The sequence below is a fragment of the Salvelinus sp. IW2-2015 genome, linkage group LG16 (assembly GCF_002910315.2).
Source record: "Salvelinus sp. IW2-2015 linkage group LG16, ASM291031v2, whole genome shotgun sequence".
NCBI lineage: Eukaryota > Metazoa > Chordata > Actinopteri > Salmoniformes > Salmonidae > Salvelinus > Salvelinus sp. IW2-2015.
Window position 1 is genome coordinate 15,921,772 of NC_036856.1, and position 20,168 is coordinate 15,941,939.

Genomic DNA, 20,168 nt, shown 5'->3' on the forward strand with positions numbered 1-20,168 from the left:
AAACCCATCACTACCAGAGCTCCTTCAGGAAACATAAACCCAATCACTACCAGAGCTCCTTCAGGAACATAAACCCATCACTACCAGAGCTCCTTCAGGAACATAAACCCATCACTACCAGAGCTCCTTCAGGAACATAAACCCATCACTACAGAGCTCCTTCAGGAACATAAACCCATCACTACCAGAGCTCCTTCAGGAACATAAACCCAGTACACTACCAGAGCTCCTTCAGGAACATAAACCCATCACTACCAGAGCTCCTTCAGGAACATAAACCCATCACTACCAGAAAAGGTGAGACATCTTTTCTGCAATGGTTATGAATTGATTACATTTTTTTTTTTTTTTTAAGATTCCTATGTCTAATTATTTTAGACAAAAATAAATCTGAAACAAGAATGGTTGCATTCTTGTTAATCTGTTTCTATGAATAAGCTTCTCGTCATATCCCCAATTTGCACAAAATACTTACACCACTAGCAGATGTGCTTGGTCTAAAGTGGCCTAAAGTTTGCGGGGAGGTGAGCACATTCATGTCAAGTATTTTTTTTAAAATAAATGCCAACTTCTGCATGAAAACTGGCGCATGCACATTTTGGGGTATATTTTGTATGGATGCAAGGTTTATAAATGAGGCCTCAGGATTGTCAGTTGGGCAGTTATATGTTAACATGTGAGAATTAAATATACTGTACATATAACATGCATTATCCTGTCAATAACTCGACTCAATAACAATTCAGTTTGATAACTTCTTATGCACTGATGTAACATGCAGTACAGTAAATCAAAGGTGCATGGAGGGGTTAAATGGCCCAAGTTGAACCAAAAAGGAAAGAGAAAAATGTGCACTGTGCAGAGCCATATCCCTCTTCCAGCCCATTCCCAGCTAAGTGGATGCAGATGTGCCATTGAGGCCAGATCGGCAAGGAATTCACCCGCTTGGAAGCAGCACCTAGTCAGCCAGTGACTGTTCAGATTCAGAGCACAAGCCTAGCAGCAGTGTGGGGAGGTAGGCCAGCGGCGAGGAGAGGGGATAAGAGGGGAGATGGAGAGGATACAGATGTGGAAGGAAAGAATATAGAGAGACGGAAAAAGTGGGAAAGCAGAGGGCACCTCTGATGGCTGCCATGATCCCTCGTCACAGATCAAGCAGGAGTACAGAGTGAAGGCAAGGATTTGGGAATTCCGCTAGTTGTTTTCCAAACATTACTTTCATGGATGTGATTGAATTTTGCATCCATAAATAATCTGATCTATCAATTCAGAAATCCTCCTGTTTTCCAGCAATGATTTTGTTGATGGGACAGGGACAATATTAGCCAATATTCATGTTATTAGAGGAGGATCAGGGCTTTGTTTCTTTCTACGTCCGTCTGTCCCTGGCTGGCGCTGCTGCAAAGTGAGAAGAGGGGCGTTGATAAATGGGGGCCTCTAGGAGCTTCCTTCACGTCAGCTGACCTCCTTTCCTGTAGCAGGGATGAGTGACCTACTTAGCAGGATAAGCTCTCCTATGGAGGATGAGCCCAGAGAAATGACATTCTCAACCACTTCAAAAGGCAATTAAGAGAAGGAAGGGCTGCAGCCAAACGCAAAAGACATGCATGTTTGTCCTCATGAACGCCTGCCTTGTGCAGCTGCTGCAAGTAGCGTGTCACACCCCCTCACTCGCACAAGGGGTTGGGGTGGAGAGGGGCTCCTTACATCACAAGTCTCTACCGATCTGACTAGCTAAATATTCTCAATGACATTTAATTGCAGATTCTCTGGGTTCTCTCTCCAATCCTGAATATCTCTGTAATATTTTATGATATATGCTGCATGTCCTTAAATACTGCTGTAGTGATTCCCAGCCTAATCATCCATCCAGTAGCAGCAGTAGGATGGAGAGATCATCTTGAGTCCAACCTCATTCTGAGCCTGGAAGTTATTTCTAGCGCTGCCGCGCATGTAGGAGGGGCTAACATGCTGGCTTCCTATTGATTTGCACACTTTTGTAAATCGCTCCCGTTCACCGGATCCATCTCTCAATCTCCTCAACGTCATTCTCTTTGAGGAGGAGGGAGACAATCTACACCATGGTGCCCAGTGATCAGTCTCTTCCCCTGGCCACATCCAGGAGGACTCCCACCTCCCCTCTACTTTTCTGTCCTGGCCCAGATGACAGTAATAGGCAGAATGGCTGGTTGTCATATTGATAGCAGACTAGTTACAGTCCTGGAGTAAACGGTTTCTCAACATCCCTGTTATGATTAATGCTTCAGATGACTAGCTGACATTTAGCTCATCATTCTACTTCATCCAGTATTGTACCATTCAAAGCAAGGGGCTGAGGTGTCATTCAGTGTACATCTTGAGGATCACATAGCAACAGTTGAGAAGACTTGATGGGCCTGAGACTATGATGGGAGGGTAAAAACTGGAGATCAAAGCAACATTGAGGAATGAAATGAAGCAGCAGGTGATATTTGTTTATGTGGCCTCCAATCTTGTGAGGGAGAGGATGATCTCCAGTCATACAATCAATAGCACATAGAGTGGTCAATGTTCTCAGATGTGATCACACAACGCAGTCAACATGAATATTGAAACAATTAGTTATTTCATCAGGAAAACAAAACACTTAGGTAGGTAGGGGAGTTAGTAAAAGTGTGAATGTCTTTCTACCTGAAAATGATGCTTTGCAAGTCGAAAGGGTATTCAATGATCCCTGTGGTGGGGATGCGAACCCTAAGCACATCTTGTTGGGTTGGTAGATAGTTTGGTTCGGCAATACGATCCAGATCGCTTAGATAGCTAGAGACGGGGAGAGAGAGAAAGGCAGGATCGACAAAAAAGAGAGAGTGAAGCATGACGGGAGAACCCATTCCTGAGAGCCCTGGGGGTTGACACTTCACCTGCCACCTCTAGCACCCACCATCTCTCAGAATGTTAGTACAGATTTTACCATAACTTTTCCCTTTGCACCTTAATTCTATTGGGTTCAAATTGAGGCAGTCCGGATGTCCAATAAGACCTGGACTAAAGACCCTCCCATCTTTCTCAATTTTTGGTTGTAGTTGTGATTTGTTCTCTGTCCTCAGACAGCCTCAGAGCTGCTGATCGTGAGTTAGGAGTCTCAGAGAGTGTGCTACCATGACCCAGGGCTGTGCAGCCAGCAGCAGTGGCAGGCGGTGTAGACAGTACAGTGGCGAGGTAGAGGCAGCACTTCACACCAGTACCTGAAGATTACATTCTCCAGGTCAAAAGGGTACTCAATGATGCCAGTAGTGGGCACTCGAACCCGCAGCACATCCTGCTGAGTGGGCACGTACCCCGTGGTCACTATTCGCTCTAAATCTGTAAGGTAACTGTGGAATGAAGTGGGACACATCACACGTGTGTGCCTGATGCTGCACAAATCACCTGCACACATGCATACAAACAGGCATACACACCATCTCTTTCTCATGCACACAGAACTACACACAGCAAATTCAGACTTTTTCCACATTTTGTTACATTACAGCCTTATTCTAAAATGAATGAAATTACACATTTTCCTCAATATACACACAATTCCCCATAATAACTAAGCGAAAACAGGTTTAGAAATTTTGGCAAATGTATTAAAAATAAAAAACAGAAACACCTTTACATAAGTATTCAGACCCTTTGCTATGAGACTCGAAATTGAGCTCATGTGCATCCTGTTTCCAGTGATCATCCTTGAGATGTTTCTACAACTTGGAGTCCACCTGCGGTAAATTCAATTGATTGGACATAATTTGGAAAGGCGCACACACCTGTCTTTATAAAGGTCCCACAGCTGACAGTGCATGTCAGAGCAAAAACCAAGCCATAAGGTCGAAGGAATTGTCCTGTAGAGCTCTGAGACAGGATTGTCGAGAAACAGGTCTGGGGAAGTACCAAAAATGTCTGCAGCATTAAAGGTCCACAAGAACAGTGGCCTCCAATCTTAAATGGAAGAAGTTTGAAACCACCAAGACTCTTCCTAGAGCTGGCCACCCGGCCAAACTGAGCAATCGTTTGAGAAGGGCATTGGTCAGGGAGGTGACCAATAACCCGATGGTCACTCTGACAGAGTTCCTCTGTGGAGATGGAAGAGCCTTCCAGAAGGACAACCATCTCTGCAGCACTCCACCAAAACAGGCCTTTATGGTAGAGTGGCCAGATGGAAGCGACTCCTAAGTAAACAGCACAACAGCCCACTTGGAGTTTGAAAAAAGGCACCTAAAGGCTCTCAGACCATGAGAAAACAAGATTCTCTGGTTGATGAAACCAAGATTGAACCCTAAGCGCCACGTCTGGAGGAAACCTGTCACCATCCCTACGGTGTAGCATGGCAGCATGTTGTGGGGATGTTTTTCAGCAGCAGGGACTGGGAGACTTGTCAGGATTGAGGGAAGTAGAAAGATCCTTGATGAAAACTTACTCCAGAGCACTCAGGACCTCAGACTAGGGAGAAGGTTAATCTTCCAACAAGTCAATGACCCTAAGCACACAGCCAAGACAGGAGTGGCTTTGGGACAAGTCTCTCAATGTCCTTGAGTTGCCCAGCCAGAGCCCGGACTTGAACCCGATCTAACATCTCTGGAGAGACCTGAAAAGAGCCGTGTAGCAACGCTCCACATCAAACCTGACAGAGCTTAAGAGAATCTACAGAGAAGAATGGGAGTAACTCCCCAAATACATATGTGCAAAGCTTGTAGCATCATACCCAAGAAGACTCAAGGCTGTAATCGCTGCCCAAGGTGCTTCAATAAAGTACTGAGTAAAGGGTCTGAATACTTATGTAAATGTTATATTTCATTTTTTTAAATTTATATTTGCAAAAACTTCTAAAAACACGTTTTTGCGTTGTCATTATGGTGTATTGTGTATAGTAGATTAATGAGGGAAACATTTTTAAAATCCATTTTAGATTAAGGCTGTAACGTAACAAAATGCGGAAAAAGTCAAGGGGTCTGAATACTTTCCGTATGCACTGTACACATACATTTCTAAACAAACTGTGTTAGTAGCTATAATACTTCACACAAACCTAGGTGCCAGACCATTTCTGCATTCAACAAGGCTACATGGCTGCCTTACCATAACAACATTAAGCTGGCTAGAGCAGACAGATTGGCACTCAGGTTCATAGTTCACAGTGTGATGAAGCTGAATAAAGACAAGACCTGATAACACTATCAAGTAACCTGGCAGGTAATGTACTCCTCCATGAACTAACAATAGGCAGTTTTGGTTTGTAACAATCACCACTAATCGTAGTTTGGGGAGAAAATGTTAAACGGAAGATGACTAGTAGCTAAAAACATGACAGTTAAATCACACGTCTTTAGGGTCAAGTAACATAACATCCTAAAATGGTACTTGTAAAAAAACATTTGGGTTCATTTTTACAGTCCTGACTCCTGATAACATTTTCAGAGTCATACAAATATAGAGTAGTCTAATCACTACATTGACTGTGAGTKATTTTACTTACTTTGTCTTTTAGGGCTGAATAAATCCTGACCTACATCTACATAACAAACATGGCACTTGGGCCTCCATAGGTTAGTTCAAATAGAACTAAGGTGGAGCAGGATGAGAAATGTTGCCGTCTGTTCTCTCTTTCCATCTCTCATTGTTTTTCTGTCTCCCTCACTTTCAATTTCTCGACCCACTAAAGTGGCTTGCGAAAGTATTCACCCCCTTGGCATTTTTCCTATTTTGTTGCCTTACAACCTGAAATTAAAATATTTTTTGGGGGGGGTTGTATCATTTGATTTACACAACACTTTGAAGACGCAAAATATTTTTTCTTGAGAAATAAGCAAGAAATGAGACAAAAACACAGAAAACTTGTGTGCATAACTATTAACCCCCTAAAGTCAATACATTGTAGAGTCACCTTTTGCAGCAATTACAGCTGCAAGTCTCTTGGGGTATGTCTCTATAAGCTTGGCACATCTAGCCACTGGGATTTTTGCTCATTCTTCAAGGCAAAACTGCTCCAGATCCTTCAAGTTGGATGGGTTCTGCTGGTGTACAGTAATCTTTAAAATCATACCACAGATTCTCAATTGGATGGAAGTCTGGGCTTTAACAAGGCCATTCCAAGACATTTAAATGTTTCCCCTTAAACCACTCAAGTGTTGCTTTAGCAGTATGCTTAGGGTCATTGTCCTGCTGGAAGGCGAACCTCCGTCCCAGTCTCAAATCTCTGGAAGACAAACAGGTTTCCCTCAAGATTTTCCATGTATTTAACGCCATCCATCATTCCTTCAATTCTGACCAGTTTCCCAGTCCCTGCCAATGAAAAACATCCCCACAGCATGCTGGTGCCACCACCATGCTTCACTGTGGGGATGGTGTTCTCGGGGTGATGAGAGGTGCTGGGTCTGCACCAGACATAGCGTTTTCCTTTATGGGCAAAAAGCTACATTTTTGTTTCTTCTGACCAGAGTACCTTCTTCCATATGTTGTTTGGGGAGTCTCCCACAAGCCTTTTGGCAAACACCAAACGTGTTTGCTTATTTTTTTTCTTTAAGAAATTGCTTTTTTTCTGGCCACTCTTCCGTAAAGCCCAGCTCTGTGGAGTGTACAGCTTAAAGTGGTCCTATGGACAGATAAACCAATCTCCACTGTGGAGCTTTGTAGCTCCTTCAGGGTTATCTTTGGTCTCTTTGTTGCCTCTGATTAATGCCCTCCTTGCCTGGTCTGTGAGTTTTGGTGGGCAGCCCTCACTTGGCAGGTTTGTTGTGTTGCCATATTCTTTCKATTTTTTAATAATGGATTTAATGGTGCGCCGTGGGATGTTCAAAGTTTGAGATTTTTTTATAGCCCAACCCTGATCTGTACTTCTCCACAACTTTGTCCCTGACCTGTTTTGGAGAGGTCCTTGATCTTCATGGGTGCCGCTTGCTTGGTGGTGTCCCTTGCTTGGTGGTGCCCCTTGCTTGGTGGTGCCCCTTGCTTGGTGGTGCCCCTTGCTTGGTGGTGCCCCTTGCTTGGTGGTGTTGCAGACTATGGGGCCTTTCGGAACTGGTGTATATATACTGAGATCATGTGACACTTAAATAAAGTCCAATAAAGTTGTGTACAATCTAACTAATTATGTGACTTCTGAAGGTAATTGGTTGCACCAGATCTTATTTAGGGGCTTCATAGCAAAGGGGGTGAATAAATATGCACGCAACAGTTTTCAGTTTATTTTATTTTATTTATTTTATTGTTGTCATTTCACTTCACCAATTTGAACTATTTTGTATATGTCCATTACATAAAATCCAAATAAAAATCCATTCAAATTACAGTTTGTAATACAAGAGGAAAACCGCCAAGGGGGTGAATACTTTTGCAAGGCACTGTATTTATCAGACAGATGATATTCACTACTGTGATAACTCAACTTAAAAATAAATAAAAACATTTTCAATCTCTCTCATTCTAACTCTTCTCAAACCACTGTAGCAGCTGTGTGTATGCCAGGAGTAGACTTACTATTTGGTGGAGTCCGAGAGCTGATATTCACGCCTACGGTCATAGGCCTCCTGGATGCCAGGGTCTGTCCACAGCATCTTTATTGCACTGATGTAGGGCTGTTCAAAAGAACACACCTTCTCCACGTCCACCTCGCGCACCAGCAGTGCGTTGGACTGAGGGAGGAACAGGGGAAAGATGACAACAGGTCAGAAACACGGAAGGAATGGTGGATGGCGGAAAGCGTCACCCACATTTACTGTAACAGTATTCCACAATAATTTAGTAATATCTTTATTCAGATCGAAAGTATACAGTACAAGTTGGGACATATCACTTCCTATTCTTTGCTTCAACAGTGATGTTAAGGGAAGATAAGGTTGTTATACTGACAGAATGTTCTCGATATGATTTAGGGCTAGACAGACTAGTCTTTCAGTCGAAACATCCAGGCTTCTCCTAAGCAGTGATTTAGCATCCTTACCAGGACAGAACATTTTGGAGTACAGTCCATTATGTTTTATGGCATTGTTTACAGCACTTTTATGGTGTATTTGGTTTGCATTTGATGATGCAGACATATAAGATGTGGCTGGACAATTCAATGCTGAGATTGCCAGCCAATAACATTTGCCAGTTAGCTGTCCTATGAGTGGATGGGAATTCAGACAATGCCAGAAGTTAGTAGTCTGTAGCTAATTTTGGTGGAGTATTCATGGCCTACGCCTCTTTGGTGAATTTGCGAGGCATGCAAGACAAATACATTGCAAGATACAGATTACCAAGACATGGTTCTTTCTGCATGCCCACTTTTCCTCAGTCACACTGATTCACATGCTCTCTCGCTTTGCTAATGATGCAAGTGTTTGTTCAGTCTTTGGTCTGTTGCGTGTAGAATATCCTAGCCCCTGTTTTACGGAAGTTGCGAGACATTGCAAGCCAAGAAATTGTGCGATACAGCATTCCATTGAGAGATACAGGTTTTGATTGTCAACCGATAGGCCTAGTGCACGGTTCTGCATGCTGGCCGACCTGCCTATACAGTGCCCCTCCCCTCCGTCCCTTGCTAGCTCGCTATGATTGTGTTCTCGAAAGCACGGCAACTAATCCCTGGTATCGTCTTTGGCATCATTAAAGACAGTTCTTTTATCAAATCAATTCTCTGTAATTATTATTACGTGATTAAACTAATCATGTAAATGTAATTAACTAGGAAGTCGGGGCACCAACGAAAATCTTCCGATTTAAAAAGTTATAATTTTCCTAATATAACTCTTCCGATATTTTAATATCTGATCAATTAGTCTTCTTATTAATGAATTATTCTTTACCTCACGTTAGTCTCATTCCAAACGTCGTAAATTGTTGGTTATCTGCACGAACCTAGCCTTTACTATAAATCATCCATACACCAAATTGGTTTAATCATTTATTTACTAACTAACCAATCACAGAAATGCATAAACAAACAAATGTTAGGGTTACAAGGAAATGATAGGGGAGGTTCCCTAGTGGGCTAAGCCGATATGACGGCTTGGTGGATAAAGGGAAGTGGGTGTGGACTGAAAAGGGCAGGAAAGACAAAAGGAGTCACTACACAGTTGATAATTATATTAATTGAAATGCTAATCCTTTGCACATGAACGCTCACTCATTCGGGAATAGTTGCAATCAATATATATTTACGCCGACTGTGTCATCGTGATCTGTTAGAATCGTCAATCCTTCTTTTGGAGAGTTCATCCGAGTCTCTCTCTCTGCTTCCCTGAAGATCAAAGTATTTTGTGGTTAGAATGGATACTTCAGAGTACCGTTCCGAAATGTTCTCATAGAATAGGTATTTCGGCGGTTGTCGGTCTTCATATCCCAGGTTGACATAATTTCTAGCTGCAGACTAGTAATTATGATCTAAGATTTGCTCTTATTCTGTAGGGATCGATAGTCAACCATTTCCAGCCGTGTAGCCAATGCTCCACGTGGTATGGTTAGGAATTAAACAACCATTTCAACCTTAGCTTATACTGAGGGTTTTGTGGTCTAAACTCAACCTTTGCCCCCTCGGTGTCTATGGTACGCGTGGTCTGAAGAGGATTTCCTCAGGAGGGGGTTTTAGACGTAACAATAGTAAATGACGCCAGATCATGTCTGTGCTCACGGGGGAGGGCCAATGACTTAGTTAAACTTCAAAGGGAATACAATTCTCTTTCATTAAAGGTTTAACATCACCTTATATAATTTCACAAATAGTTTCATCTTTACTCATTCATTTTATACAAGAATTAGATGCAAACCCCATAATTGAGAAATGTACATAATCAGAGATATAGTTAACTTCTCTAGGGTATGTGGGACCCTAGCGTCCCACCTCGTCAACAGCCAGTGAAACTGCAGTGCGCCAAATTCAAAACAGAAATCCCATAATTTAAATTCCTCAAACATAGAAGTATTTTACACCATTTTAAAGATACACTTGTTGTAAATCCAGCCACTGTGTCCAATTTCAAAAAGGTTTCACGACAAAAACACACCAAACGATTATGTTAGGTCAGAGCCAAGTCACAGAAAAAGACAGCCATTTTTCCAGCCAAAGAGAGGAGTAACAAAAAGCAGAAAGAGATAAAATGAATCACTAACCTTTGATGATCTTCATCAGATGACACTCATAGGACTTCATGTTACACAATACATGTATGTTTTGTTCGGTAAAGTTCATATTTATATCCAAAAATCTGAGTTTAGGCGGGACGCTACTGTCTCACTTGGCCAAAAGCCAGAGAAAATGCAGAGTGCCAAATTCAAATAAATTACTATAAAAATCTAACTTTCATTAAATCACACATGAAAGATACCAAATTAAAGCTACACTGGTTGTGAATCCAGCCAACATATCAGAATTCAAATGGGCTTTTCGGCGAAAGCAAATTATGCTATTATCTGAGTTAGCACCATAGTAAACAAAGAGAGAGAAGCATATTTCAACCCTGCAGGCGTGACAAAACGCAGAAATAAAAATAAAATTCATGCCTTACCTTTGACGAGCTTCTGTTTTTGGCACTCCAATATGTCCCATAAACGTCACAAATGGTCCTTTTGTTCGATTAATTCCGTCGATATATATCCAAAATGTCCATTTATTTGGGGCGTTTGATCCAGAAAAACAACGGTTCCAACTTGTGAAACGTGACTACAAAATATCTCAAAGGTTACCTGTAAACTTTGCCAAAACATTCCAAACTACTTGTAGTTGTAATACAACTTTAGGTATTTAACGTAAATAATCGATAAAATTGAAGATGGGATGATCTGTGTTCAATACAGGATTAAAACAAACTGTAGCTAGCTTTCTGGTCACGCGCCTCTAACAAACAGGATACTTCGAGTGACCCTCGTTCAAGATGGCCGTACTTCTTCATTACACAAAGGAATAACTTCAACCAATTTCTAAAGACTGACATCCAGTGGAAGCGGTAGGAACTGCAAGAAGGTCCCTTAGAAATCTGGATTCCCAATGAAAATCCATTGAAAAGAGAGTGACCTCAACAACAACAAAAATCTGAATGGTTTGTCCTCGGGGTTTCGCCTGCTAAATAAGTTCTGTTATACTCACAGACATCATTCAAACAGTATTAGAAACTTCAGAGTGTTTTCTATCCAAATCTACTAATAATATGCATATCTTATCTTCTGGGGATGAGTAGCTGGCAGTTTAATTTTGGCATGCTTTTCATCCAAAATTCCGAATGCTGCCCCCTACCCTAGAGAAGTTATGCYTGTTTCCTGTCCTCTGAGGTCACCAAATGAAACACACTCGTCATACCCGTCCCTTAAGTGTCTACTGACCATTCCCACATGTGGACATTTTGTATCAAATCCCCATTTTGGGGATTTAGGAGTTCGCCATGTGAAATCCTTTGTTCTCTCTATGCGTCTCCTTCTGCATGGGGGGGGGAAGAGAGTCTCCTCCAGGAATTTATGACCTGAGATAACAGAATCTGTGAGTGAGTGTGTGAGAGAGGGGGGGTGCCATGATCTATACCCAGAAAGGGCCACGTCATGACACTGGAAAATTCGCTGGTTCGTATACCATAGCCAGCAAGGTGAGAAAATTTGTCAATGTGCCTTTGAGCAACACACTTAACCCTGATTGGCATCACCAGCGGCCTGCATGTGTTTCGCTTGCTCAGTGTGTGTTTCTTTCTCTGAGTTCCAGAAAGAGAAGTTAGCCGGTCGGAACACAATTAGATTAACCCAAGGAGGGATTGCAAAACCCCACTAGTCTTTTACCCAGTGGGAAATATGGCTATTCCCGTGCTGCTAGTTCTGATTAGATATGAACAAAAATAGGCAAATGATTAGATGTACATTTACAGTCCCTTCAGAAAGTATTCATACCCCTCGTCTTAATCCCTATTGTGTTACAGCCTGAATTCAAAATGGATTAACTTAATTTCTTACCCTTCTAAACACAATACCCCATAATGACAAAGTGGAAACATGTCTTTAGAAATTTTTGCAAAGGTATTGAAAATGAAATACTGAAATATCTAATTTACATAAGTATTCACATCTCCGAGTCAACACTTTGGCAGCGATTACAGCTGTGCGTCTTTCTGGGTAAGTAAAGGTTTTCCACACCTGGATTGTGCAACACTATTCTTTTCAAAATTCTTCGAGCTTTGTCCAATTAGTTGTTGATCACTGCTAGACCCTTTTTTCAGGTCTTTCCATAGATTTTGAAGTAGATTTAAGTCAACACTAACTAGGCCAATCAGGAACATTCACTGTCTTCTTGGTAAGTAACTCCAGTGTAGATTTGGCCTTGTGTTTTAGGTTATTATCCTGCTGAAAGGTGAATTCATCTCAGTGTCTGGTGGAAAGCAGACGGAACCAGGTTTTCGTCTAGGATTTTGCCTGTGCTTAGCTCCATCCCGCTTTTTTTTATCCTGAAAAACTCCCCAGTCCTTAACGATTACAAGCATACCCATTAAATGATGCAGCCACCACTATGCTTGAAAATATGGAGAGTGTTACTCAGTAATGTATTGGATTTGCCCTAAACATAACACTTTGTATTCAGGAACAAAAAGTGAATTGCTTTGCAACATTTTTTGCAATATTACTTTAGTGCCTTGTCGCAAACACAATGCATATTTTGGAATATTTGTATCCTTCTTTTAAATATAGTATTGTGGAGTAACTACAATGTTGTTGATCCATCCCCAGTTCTCCCATCACAGCCATTCAACTCTGTAACTGTTTTAAAGTCACCATTGGCCTCATGGTGAAATCCCTGAGCATTTCCTTTCTCTCCAGCAACTGAATTAGGGAGGACACATGTATCTTTGAAGTGACTGGGTGTATTGATACATTATCCAAAGAGTGATTAATAACTTTGCCATGCTAAAAAGGGATATTCAATGGCTTCTTTGTTTATGTATACCCATCTACCAATAGGTCCCTTCTTTAGGAGGCATTGGAAAACCTCCCTGGTCTTTTGTGGTTGAATCTGTGTTTGAAATTCACTGCTTGACTGAAGGACCTTAGATAATTGTATGTGTGTGGGTACAGAGATAAAGTATCCATTCAAAATCATGTTAAACACTATTATTGCAGAGTGAGTCCACGCAACTGATTATGTGACTAGTTAAGCACATTTTTAGGCTTGCCGTAACAAAGAGGTTGAATACTTGACTCTAGAAATGTCAGCTTTTCATTTTTATATTAATTTGTAAACATTTCTAAAAACATAATTCCACTTTGACATGATAGGGTACTGTTTTGGCCAGTGACAAGAAATCTCATTTKAATTATTTTTACATTCAAGCTGTAACAACAAAATGTGAAAAAAGTCAAGGGGAGTGAAGGCACTGTATATAAATCAGTCTCCTCTATTTCAAAAATACTGAATCTGAGGAGTCGATTCTTGAAGCTTAGAAATAGGAGTCAACACTGTCAGTCGATGTGCAAGGAGTTGAGGAATCAATTATTTTGGATTAGACTCTCCACCACTACGTCATCGTCGTTAACAGTTGGAAAATTGGCAGAGAAAAGCAAGCGACAGCAGCAAAGTTCTATAAGGCAATACTTGGAGAAGCTAAAGCAAACTTTACAAGCTGGAATGGAGGTACACTAATGGTAGTACAGGTGCAATGCTTAACCATCTGAAAGGGACGCCCGTGAGACCCAAAACGTTGCTTGCAGCAGCACAGCTACATTGTGAATTCACGTGGTATTTTATGATTTTTAACGGAACAGTTTAAACGTTAAGAAAAATTGCCGATTTGTCACATTCCTAGCGCATACAGTGGTTCGTCCTTTAAAAGTTGCAGCGTACTGCGGCGCAGCTTGCATGGTGCCGCAGAATTCTATTGCACGTAATTTAAGTGTGAACCACTGGTACCAGTGCTAGTACCAGTGCTAGTTAGTGCTAGTTTGACCACCAGAGGGTATCTTTGAGAAGCATTTGATAGCCTTCAATAGTGTCTGTACTTGAGAATTTAAACCCTTTTTTGTAAGAACATAGTATACGGGACTGACTAATACATTTTGCTTAATTAATTTAATTAATATTATGGCGTTAATATTCCAAGAAAAACAAAAAAAACACTGGGTTTCCGTTAGGATGGAACGGAAATTATGGCACTGTACATCGTGACAGGCTACAGTACTTGGCTATTTAGCTAAAGAATCCCCCGTGTCGTGTGGGCACGCGGGAGACCGGGGTTCAATTCCACGATGGGGAGGAAGGAATAAGCGGTCCTTGTAAATAATAATTTGTTCTTAACTTTTTAAGGCTAGGGGGCAGTATTCAGAAGTTTGGATGACTGAGGTGCCCAAAGTAAACTGCCTGTTACTCAGGCCCAGAAGCTAGGATATGCATATGCATGGTAGTATTGGATAGAAAACACTAAAGTTTCTAAAACTGTTAAAATAATGTCTGTGAGTATAACAGAACTGATTTGGCAGGCGAAACCCTGAGGACAATGTTGTTGAGGTCATTGGACTTTCCAATGTTTTTCTATCCAATGCTTTTCTATGGGAAAGCCTAATTATTAGGACCCAGATTGCAGTTCCTATGGCTTCCACTAGATGTCAACAGTCTTTAGAAATTGTTCGATGTTTTTTTTTTTTATGAAGTATTCGTATTCTTTCTAAGTGTCACTCAGAAGGACTCTAGTCTTTTGGTGCGCGTTAATGAGTTTTGCGGTCCTCGTTATTTATTTCCTGGTATTGAATATACTATTTTCCGTCTTAAATTTTATCGTTTATTTACATATTAGGGTACCTGAGGATTGATTAGGAACGTTGTTTGACATGTTTGGACCAAGTTTACTGGTAAAGTTTGGGATTCATTTTGTATGCATTTTGAACGAGGGGAAACAGGTGGATTATTGAATGAAGCGCGCCAAATAAACTAACTTTTTTGGGATATAAAGGACTTTATCGAACAAAAGGACCATTTGTTATGCAACTGATCTTCAAAGGTAAGGGATTTATTTTATCGCTATTTCTGACTTCCGCGATGCATCTGCTTGGTTGGAAAATGTTAATGCTTATGTATGCGGGGCACTGTCCACAGATAATCGCATGGTATGCTTTCACCATAAAGTGTTTTTGAAATCTAACGAAGCTGCTGGATTAACAAGAAGTTAGGCTTTTAAATTATGTAAGACACTTGTATTTTCATGAATGTTTAGTATTACGAATTTAGTATTTCGCGCTCTGCAATTTCACCGGATGTTGTCGAGGTGGGTCGCTAGCGGCACGTCTAGCCCAAAGAGGTTTTAACTGACTTGCTTAGTTAAATAAAAGGTTACACTAAGAGCATAACATTTCCACACCATAATTGTATATTTGTAGTCTAACCAATACCCAAACGGAGATTCAGTGAAAATAAATCTCATTGATTTATCAAGACCAGTCCCCATGCTTGTCTCAGAGCAGCGCAAAACGGTGCTAAAATAGTTGTAGGCTATTGCTTCAAATCCTATTGCTTCTAACTTCAATATGCTCTTTAAATAAATAAGACCTGCACCACTTAACAGCACATTACTCAACACTAGTGACTCATGTAGGCCTACAGTATATGGAAAAATATGACGTGACTCTCCGCCAATAATTACATAGAGGATTGGAGGATTCTAAATTAAAACCAAAAGCCACCTCACGGGTCTCCCGGTGACAACCGGCACGGGTGTTGAACCTGCATATGTTTGCACTGCGGGAGCCCCCATCCACAAAGTATCAAAATACAGAAAAGTGTTGGGAAAAGTATATTGTCTTGCTAATAGCGCATTATGGCCTATTACAATACTGTACATGGTGTCCAGGTCAGGATAACCAAAACATTTCTTTAAAAGACTATCAGAAAGAATGTTGGTACTTCTTTATTTTGATCCAAAGTCATGAATGACTGAGTCACTCAGCTTTATGTAGGTGCCTGGCTATATGACTGTGCCGTCAACTTGAGCGATTGTAATCTGAATAAAGGCCAAAATAATATTTGTGAAGGCCAAAACATTTTTCTGTTTTTAGAGGGAGAGAAACGTTGGGCCAATTGTGCGCCGTCCTATGGGACTCCCAATCACGGTCGGATGTGATACATAATAAAACTTCTTGTGGTATTATTTGTTTTGTCTTTAAGGTTGGCTTAAACTGAAATTGCAACCAATCACGGCCGGTTGTGATACAGCCAACCTAACTTAGAAATACATTTGACAATAGAATTCTCCCCCCTAAGCAAGTCGATTGTCCAGCTACCTGCTAATAGCCAAAATGGCGCTGTACAATGTGACCATGTGTTTGAAAGAGTARTTTCCAGTAAGCAACAATTTGTTTACCTTCATTAGACAACTTTGTTCCAATATTTCAGTAATTCAGTGATATTTATTCCCATAGTAATTCGTTATGGATCCATAACTAAATAAACGTCTGCATTTTGAAAGAGTATTTTAATCATTATTTTATTAACGAAAGCCATTATTAGTTACATTGTTTTAATTTGAACGTGCAGACTGGCACTAAGAACAGCGGGAACATTTCCCTAGTCAGCGCCATTATTAGTGCAATGCCCCTTAAAAGTGTTGCTCTGTGCTACCCAGTGTGGCGGGGTGGGGGTCCACCCCCCCATGGGCTAGGTCCGTCTTCTGTGCGCGGCTCTGCGGCCCATCCCGTGCCCCCTGCCATCGTGCCTTGAACCTCGCGCACTTTCAATGGATACAGCCGCTGAAGGCAAGGCAATCCCATTGTGCGCGACTCGGGAGCCATGACTAATATATATTGTCCTGCTAATAAAAGGGCTAATAATATATCTGAGAATATCCCAGGGGCTTTTATATAATTCTAAATTCATWATAATCGCTTGTTTAAAAAAAGATTTATTTTGGAGAAGATTTAATTTTCAAATAACGTAAAATGAGTTAGAAAAAGGCCACCCTTGAACATGGGGTGAAACATTGTTACTCATTTGTAAATAAAGCCAGTTTATTATTTAAGAATGATTTTTTCCCGTGTTCAGAGGGAGAGAAACCAAAAACCTATAGTCATCTCATGGGTCTCCCAGTTGAGGCTTTTGCACGGGTATTGAACCATCATCTGTAGCAACACAGCTTGCACTGCTATGCAGTGTCTTAGACTGTTGCGCCACTCAGGCGCTGTACAACGTGACTGGCCAGGAGTGGGCTACAGTACTACAGTAAGATCAAAATAGTCCTAACAAAATAAAAGAATACAAACCTAAGTGTAACAGTTTTAGTAAGTAATACTGAAGTCGTGCACATTTATCAGTTTCTATTTACGTTTATGTCGCCCAGTCAMTGTCAGATAGACACAGTAGGACCCAAAAGCATAATCAGTCCTCTAACTCACCCTTGCGCTGGTTTGGAGCAATGAAGTGGTGACGCAGGGTACCGTACTAAACTACAAATCACCTCTAAGTCCCGCAGCATAATCGCAAAACGTTTAGTGGAGCAACCACTGTATATCAGTAGTCAATGACCCATTCAAAAACTACAGTAAGGACCACTAACCACTTGCTGCTCACATACAGTGCATTTGGAAAGTAATCCGAACCCTTCCCTTTTTACACATTTTGTTAGGTTACAGCCTTATTCTAAAATGGTTTAAATWAAAAAAAGAATATCAATCTACACACATTACACCATAATGACAAAGCAAAAGTTTCGACATTTTTACAACTAAAAATAAACAGAAATACCTTATTTACATAAGTATTCAGACCCTTTGCTATGAGACTCGAAACTGAGCTCAGGTGCATCCTGTTTCCATTGATCATCCCTGAGATGTTTCTACAACTTGAGTCCACCTGTGGTAAATTTAATTGATTGGACATGATTTGGAAAGGCACACACAGTTGACAGGGCATGTCAAGGCAAAAACCAAGCCATGAGGTCGAAGGAATTGTCCGTAGAACTCCGAGACAGGATTTTGTTGAGGAACAGATCTGGGTAAAGGTACAAAAACATTTCTGCAGCATTGAAGATCCCCAAGAACACAGTGGCCTCCATCATTCTTAAATGGAAGAAGTTTGGAACCACCAAGTCTCTTGCTAGAGCTGGCCGCCCGGCCAAACTGAGCAATCGGGGGAGGAGGGCCTTGGTCAGGTAGGTGACCAAAAACCCGGTGGTCATTCTTACAGAGCTCTAGAGTTCCTCTGTGGAGATGAGAGAACCTTCCAGAAGGACAACCATCTCCGCAGCACTCCACCAATCAGGCCTTTATGGTAGAGTATCCAGATGGAAGCCACTCCTCAGTAAAAGGCACATGACAGCCTGCTTGGAGTTTGCCAAAAGGCACCTAAAAGACTCTGACCATGAGAAACAAGATTCTCTGGTCTGATGAAACKAAGATTGAACTCTGGCCTGAATGCCAAGCGTCATGTTTGGAGGAAACCTGGCACCATCCCTACGGTGAAGCATGGTGGTGGTAGCCTCATGCTGTGGGGATGTTTTTCAGCGGCAGGGACTGGGAGACTTGTCAGGATCGAGGGAAAGATGAACTGAGCAAAGTACAGAGAGATCCTTAATGAAAACATGCTCCAGAGCTCTCAGGACCTCAGACTGGGGTGAAGGTACACCTTCCAACAGGACAACGACCCCAAGCACACAGCCAAGACAATGCAGGAGTGGCTTCGGGACAAGTCTCTGAATGTCCTTGAGTAGTCCAGCCAGAGCTCGGACTTGAACATCTTTGTAGAGACCTGAAAATAGCTGTGCAGCAACGCTCCCCATCCAATCTGACAGAGTTTGATAGGATCTGCAGACAAGAATAGGAGAAACTCCCCAAATACAGGTGTGCCACGCTTGTAGCGTCATACCCAAGAAGAATTTAGGCTGTAATTGCTGCCAAAGTCCTCAGTAAAGGGTCTGAATACTTATGTATACCTTTTTATTTTCTTTATTTGCAAACATTTCTAAAAACCTGTTTTTACTTTGTAATTATGTGTAGATTGATGAGGGGAGAAAAAAAACAATTTAATCCACTTTGGAATAAGGCTGTAACGTAACAAAACGTGGAAAAACTCAAGGGGTCTGAATACTTTCCGGATTCACTGGAAGTGATCTCTAATGTGGCGTCTAGATATATGCCTACATAACACTATAATAATACAAGACATTTTGACTAACAATGTATTTTTCTAARGAGTGGACCCCAATCCCCATCCCCATCTCCTCCAGCCAGACTCACCTTGTTCTGTTCATACTTGTACTGTATCTTGAGGGTCTCAGAGGCCCGGATCATGGACTGCATGGAGGTGAAGATGTTCTGATAGACCAGTTTGGTGAAGCCTCTTTTGTCCTCGTCGGTGTAGCCCGTCCCGTGGATGATGCGCATCTGTTTGATGAAGGTGCTCTTGCCACTTTCGCCAGTGCCTGTGGAGACACAGGACAGAACACAGGTTTCCAAATGTTTTCAGTTTGAGTGTAGTCCACTATGCAAGTTTGACTGGAGCGCGGCGTGAGATTCCCAAAGGCTGGAGGGAATGCCTTCTCGCCCACTCAAATTCTGCTCCAGTAGCGCTCACAAGAAACTGATAAAACACACAGGTGCAAAATCAAGGTGACTTACAAAGATGAGGACCAAGAGAGGGAATGCGGTGATGTAATGTCCACAACTAAAGAATCATTGTGGAATCTGAAAAGACATCTCGAAAGCATGATGCTGTACTTACTACGTGCACATGCTAAAAGCAAGGAACACGGTGGGTAGCTAATTAAGTGTGCCATTGTAGCACAGTATTTATAAACAAAATAATCTGATCTCTTAAAAGTTTTCATTTTTGTTCTATTCCATACAATAGGCCATAATTGATTTTGGCCCAATAGGCCTTGCATATTCCAACTTCAAGACCCTTTCCATTTTAATTTTGCCCGAAAACCTTTAGGCCTGCCTATTGAAAAAAAAAGAAAAAATTACATCCCTGCCCAGCCTGACAAGATTGGCCATAGGTGTTTAGCATTCCCAGTGGCTCTGCAAGCATGGAGAGGATATTCTCCGCTGCTGGCCTGCTCTCCAGGCACTATTGCATGAGCAATACACACTGTAGAGTGAGCCTAATAAGGCATTTTTTGTTTAATTTGTATATCATTCTAAGTAAGTCACAGTCTATGAGCAATTTCTACAATTATTTAATAGAGTTTAATGTTGTTTAAATGCTGAGTGCTTAAATGTCCCTG

At 41.5% G+C, this 20,168-nt stretch overlaps 1 protein-coding gene across 4 annotated transcripts in view; it reads right to left on the minus strand.

The window, feature by feature from the left end:
- LOC111975535 (guanine nucleotide-binding protein subunit alpha-11) overlaps nt 1-20,168 on the minus strand; it is a 118,274-nt gene that overhangs the window by 62,861 nt on the left and 35,245 nt on the right. For 3 of the 4 annotated variants that reach the window (XM_024003857.3, XM_024003858.3, XM_024003859.2), the window contains exons 2-4: nt 19,180-19,364; nt 7,495-7,649; nt 2,671-2,799 (exon numbers count right to left, since the gene is read on the minus strand). In XM_024003857.3, the coding sequence (XP_023859625.1) occupies nt 2,671-2,799; nt 7,495-7,649; nt 19,180-19,364 (469 nt within the window). Of the gene's footprint in view, nt 1-2,670; nt 2,800-3,224; nt 3,354-7,494; nt 7,650-19,179; nt 19,365-20,168 lie in introns of all 4 variants that reach the window. The other variant, XM_024003861.2, reaches the window with a different exon arrangement.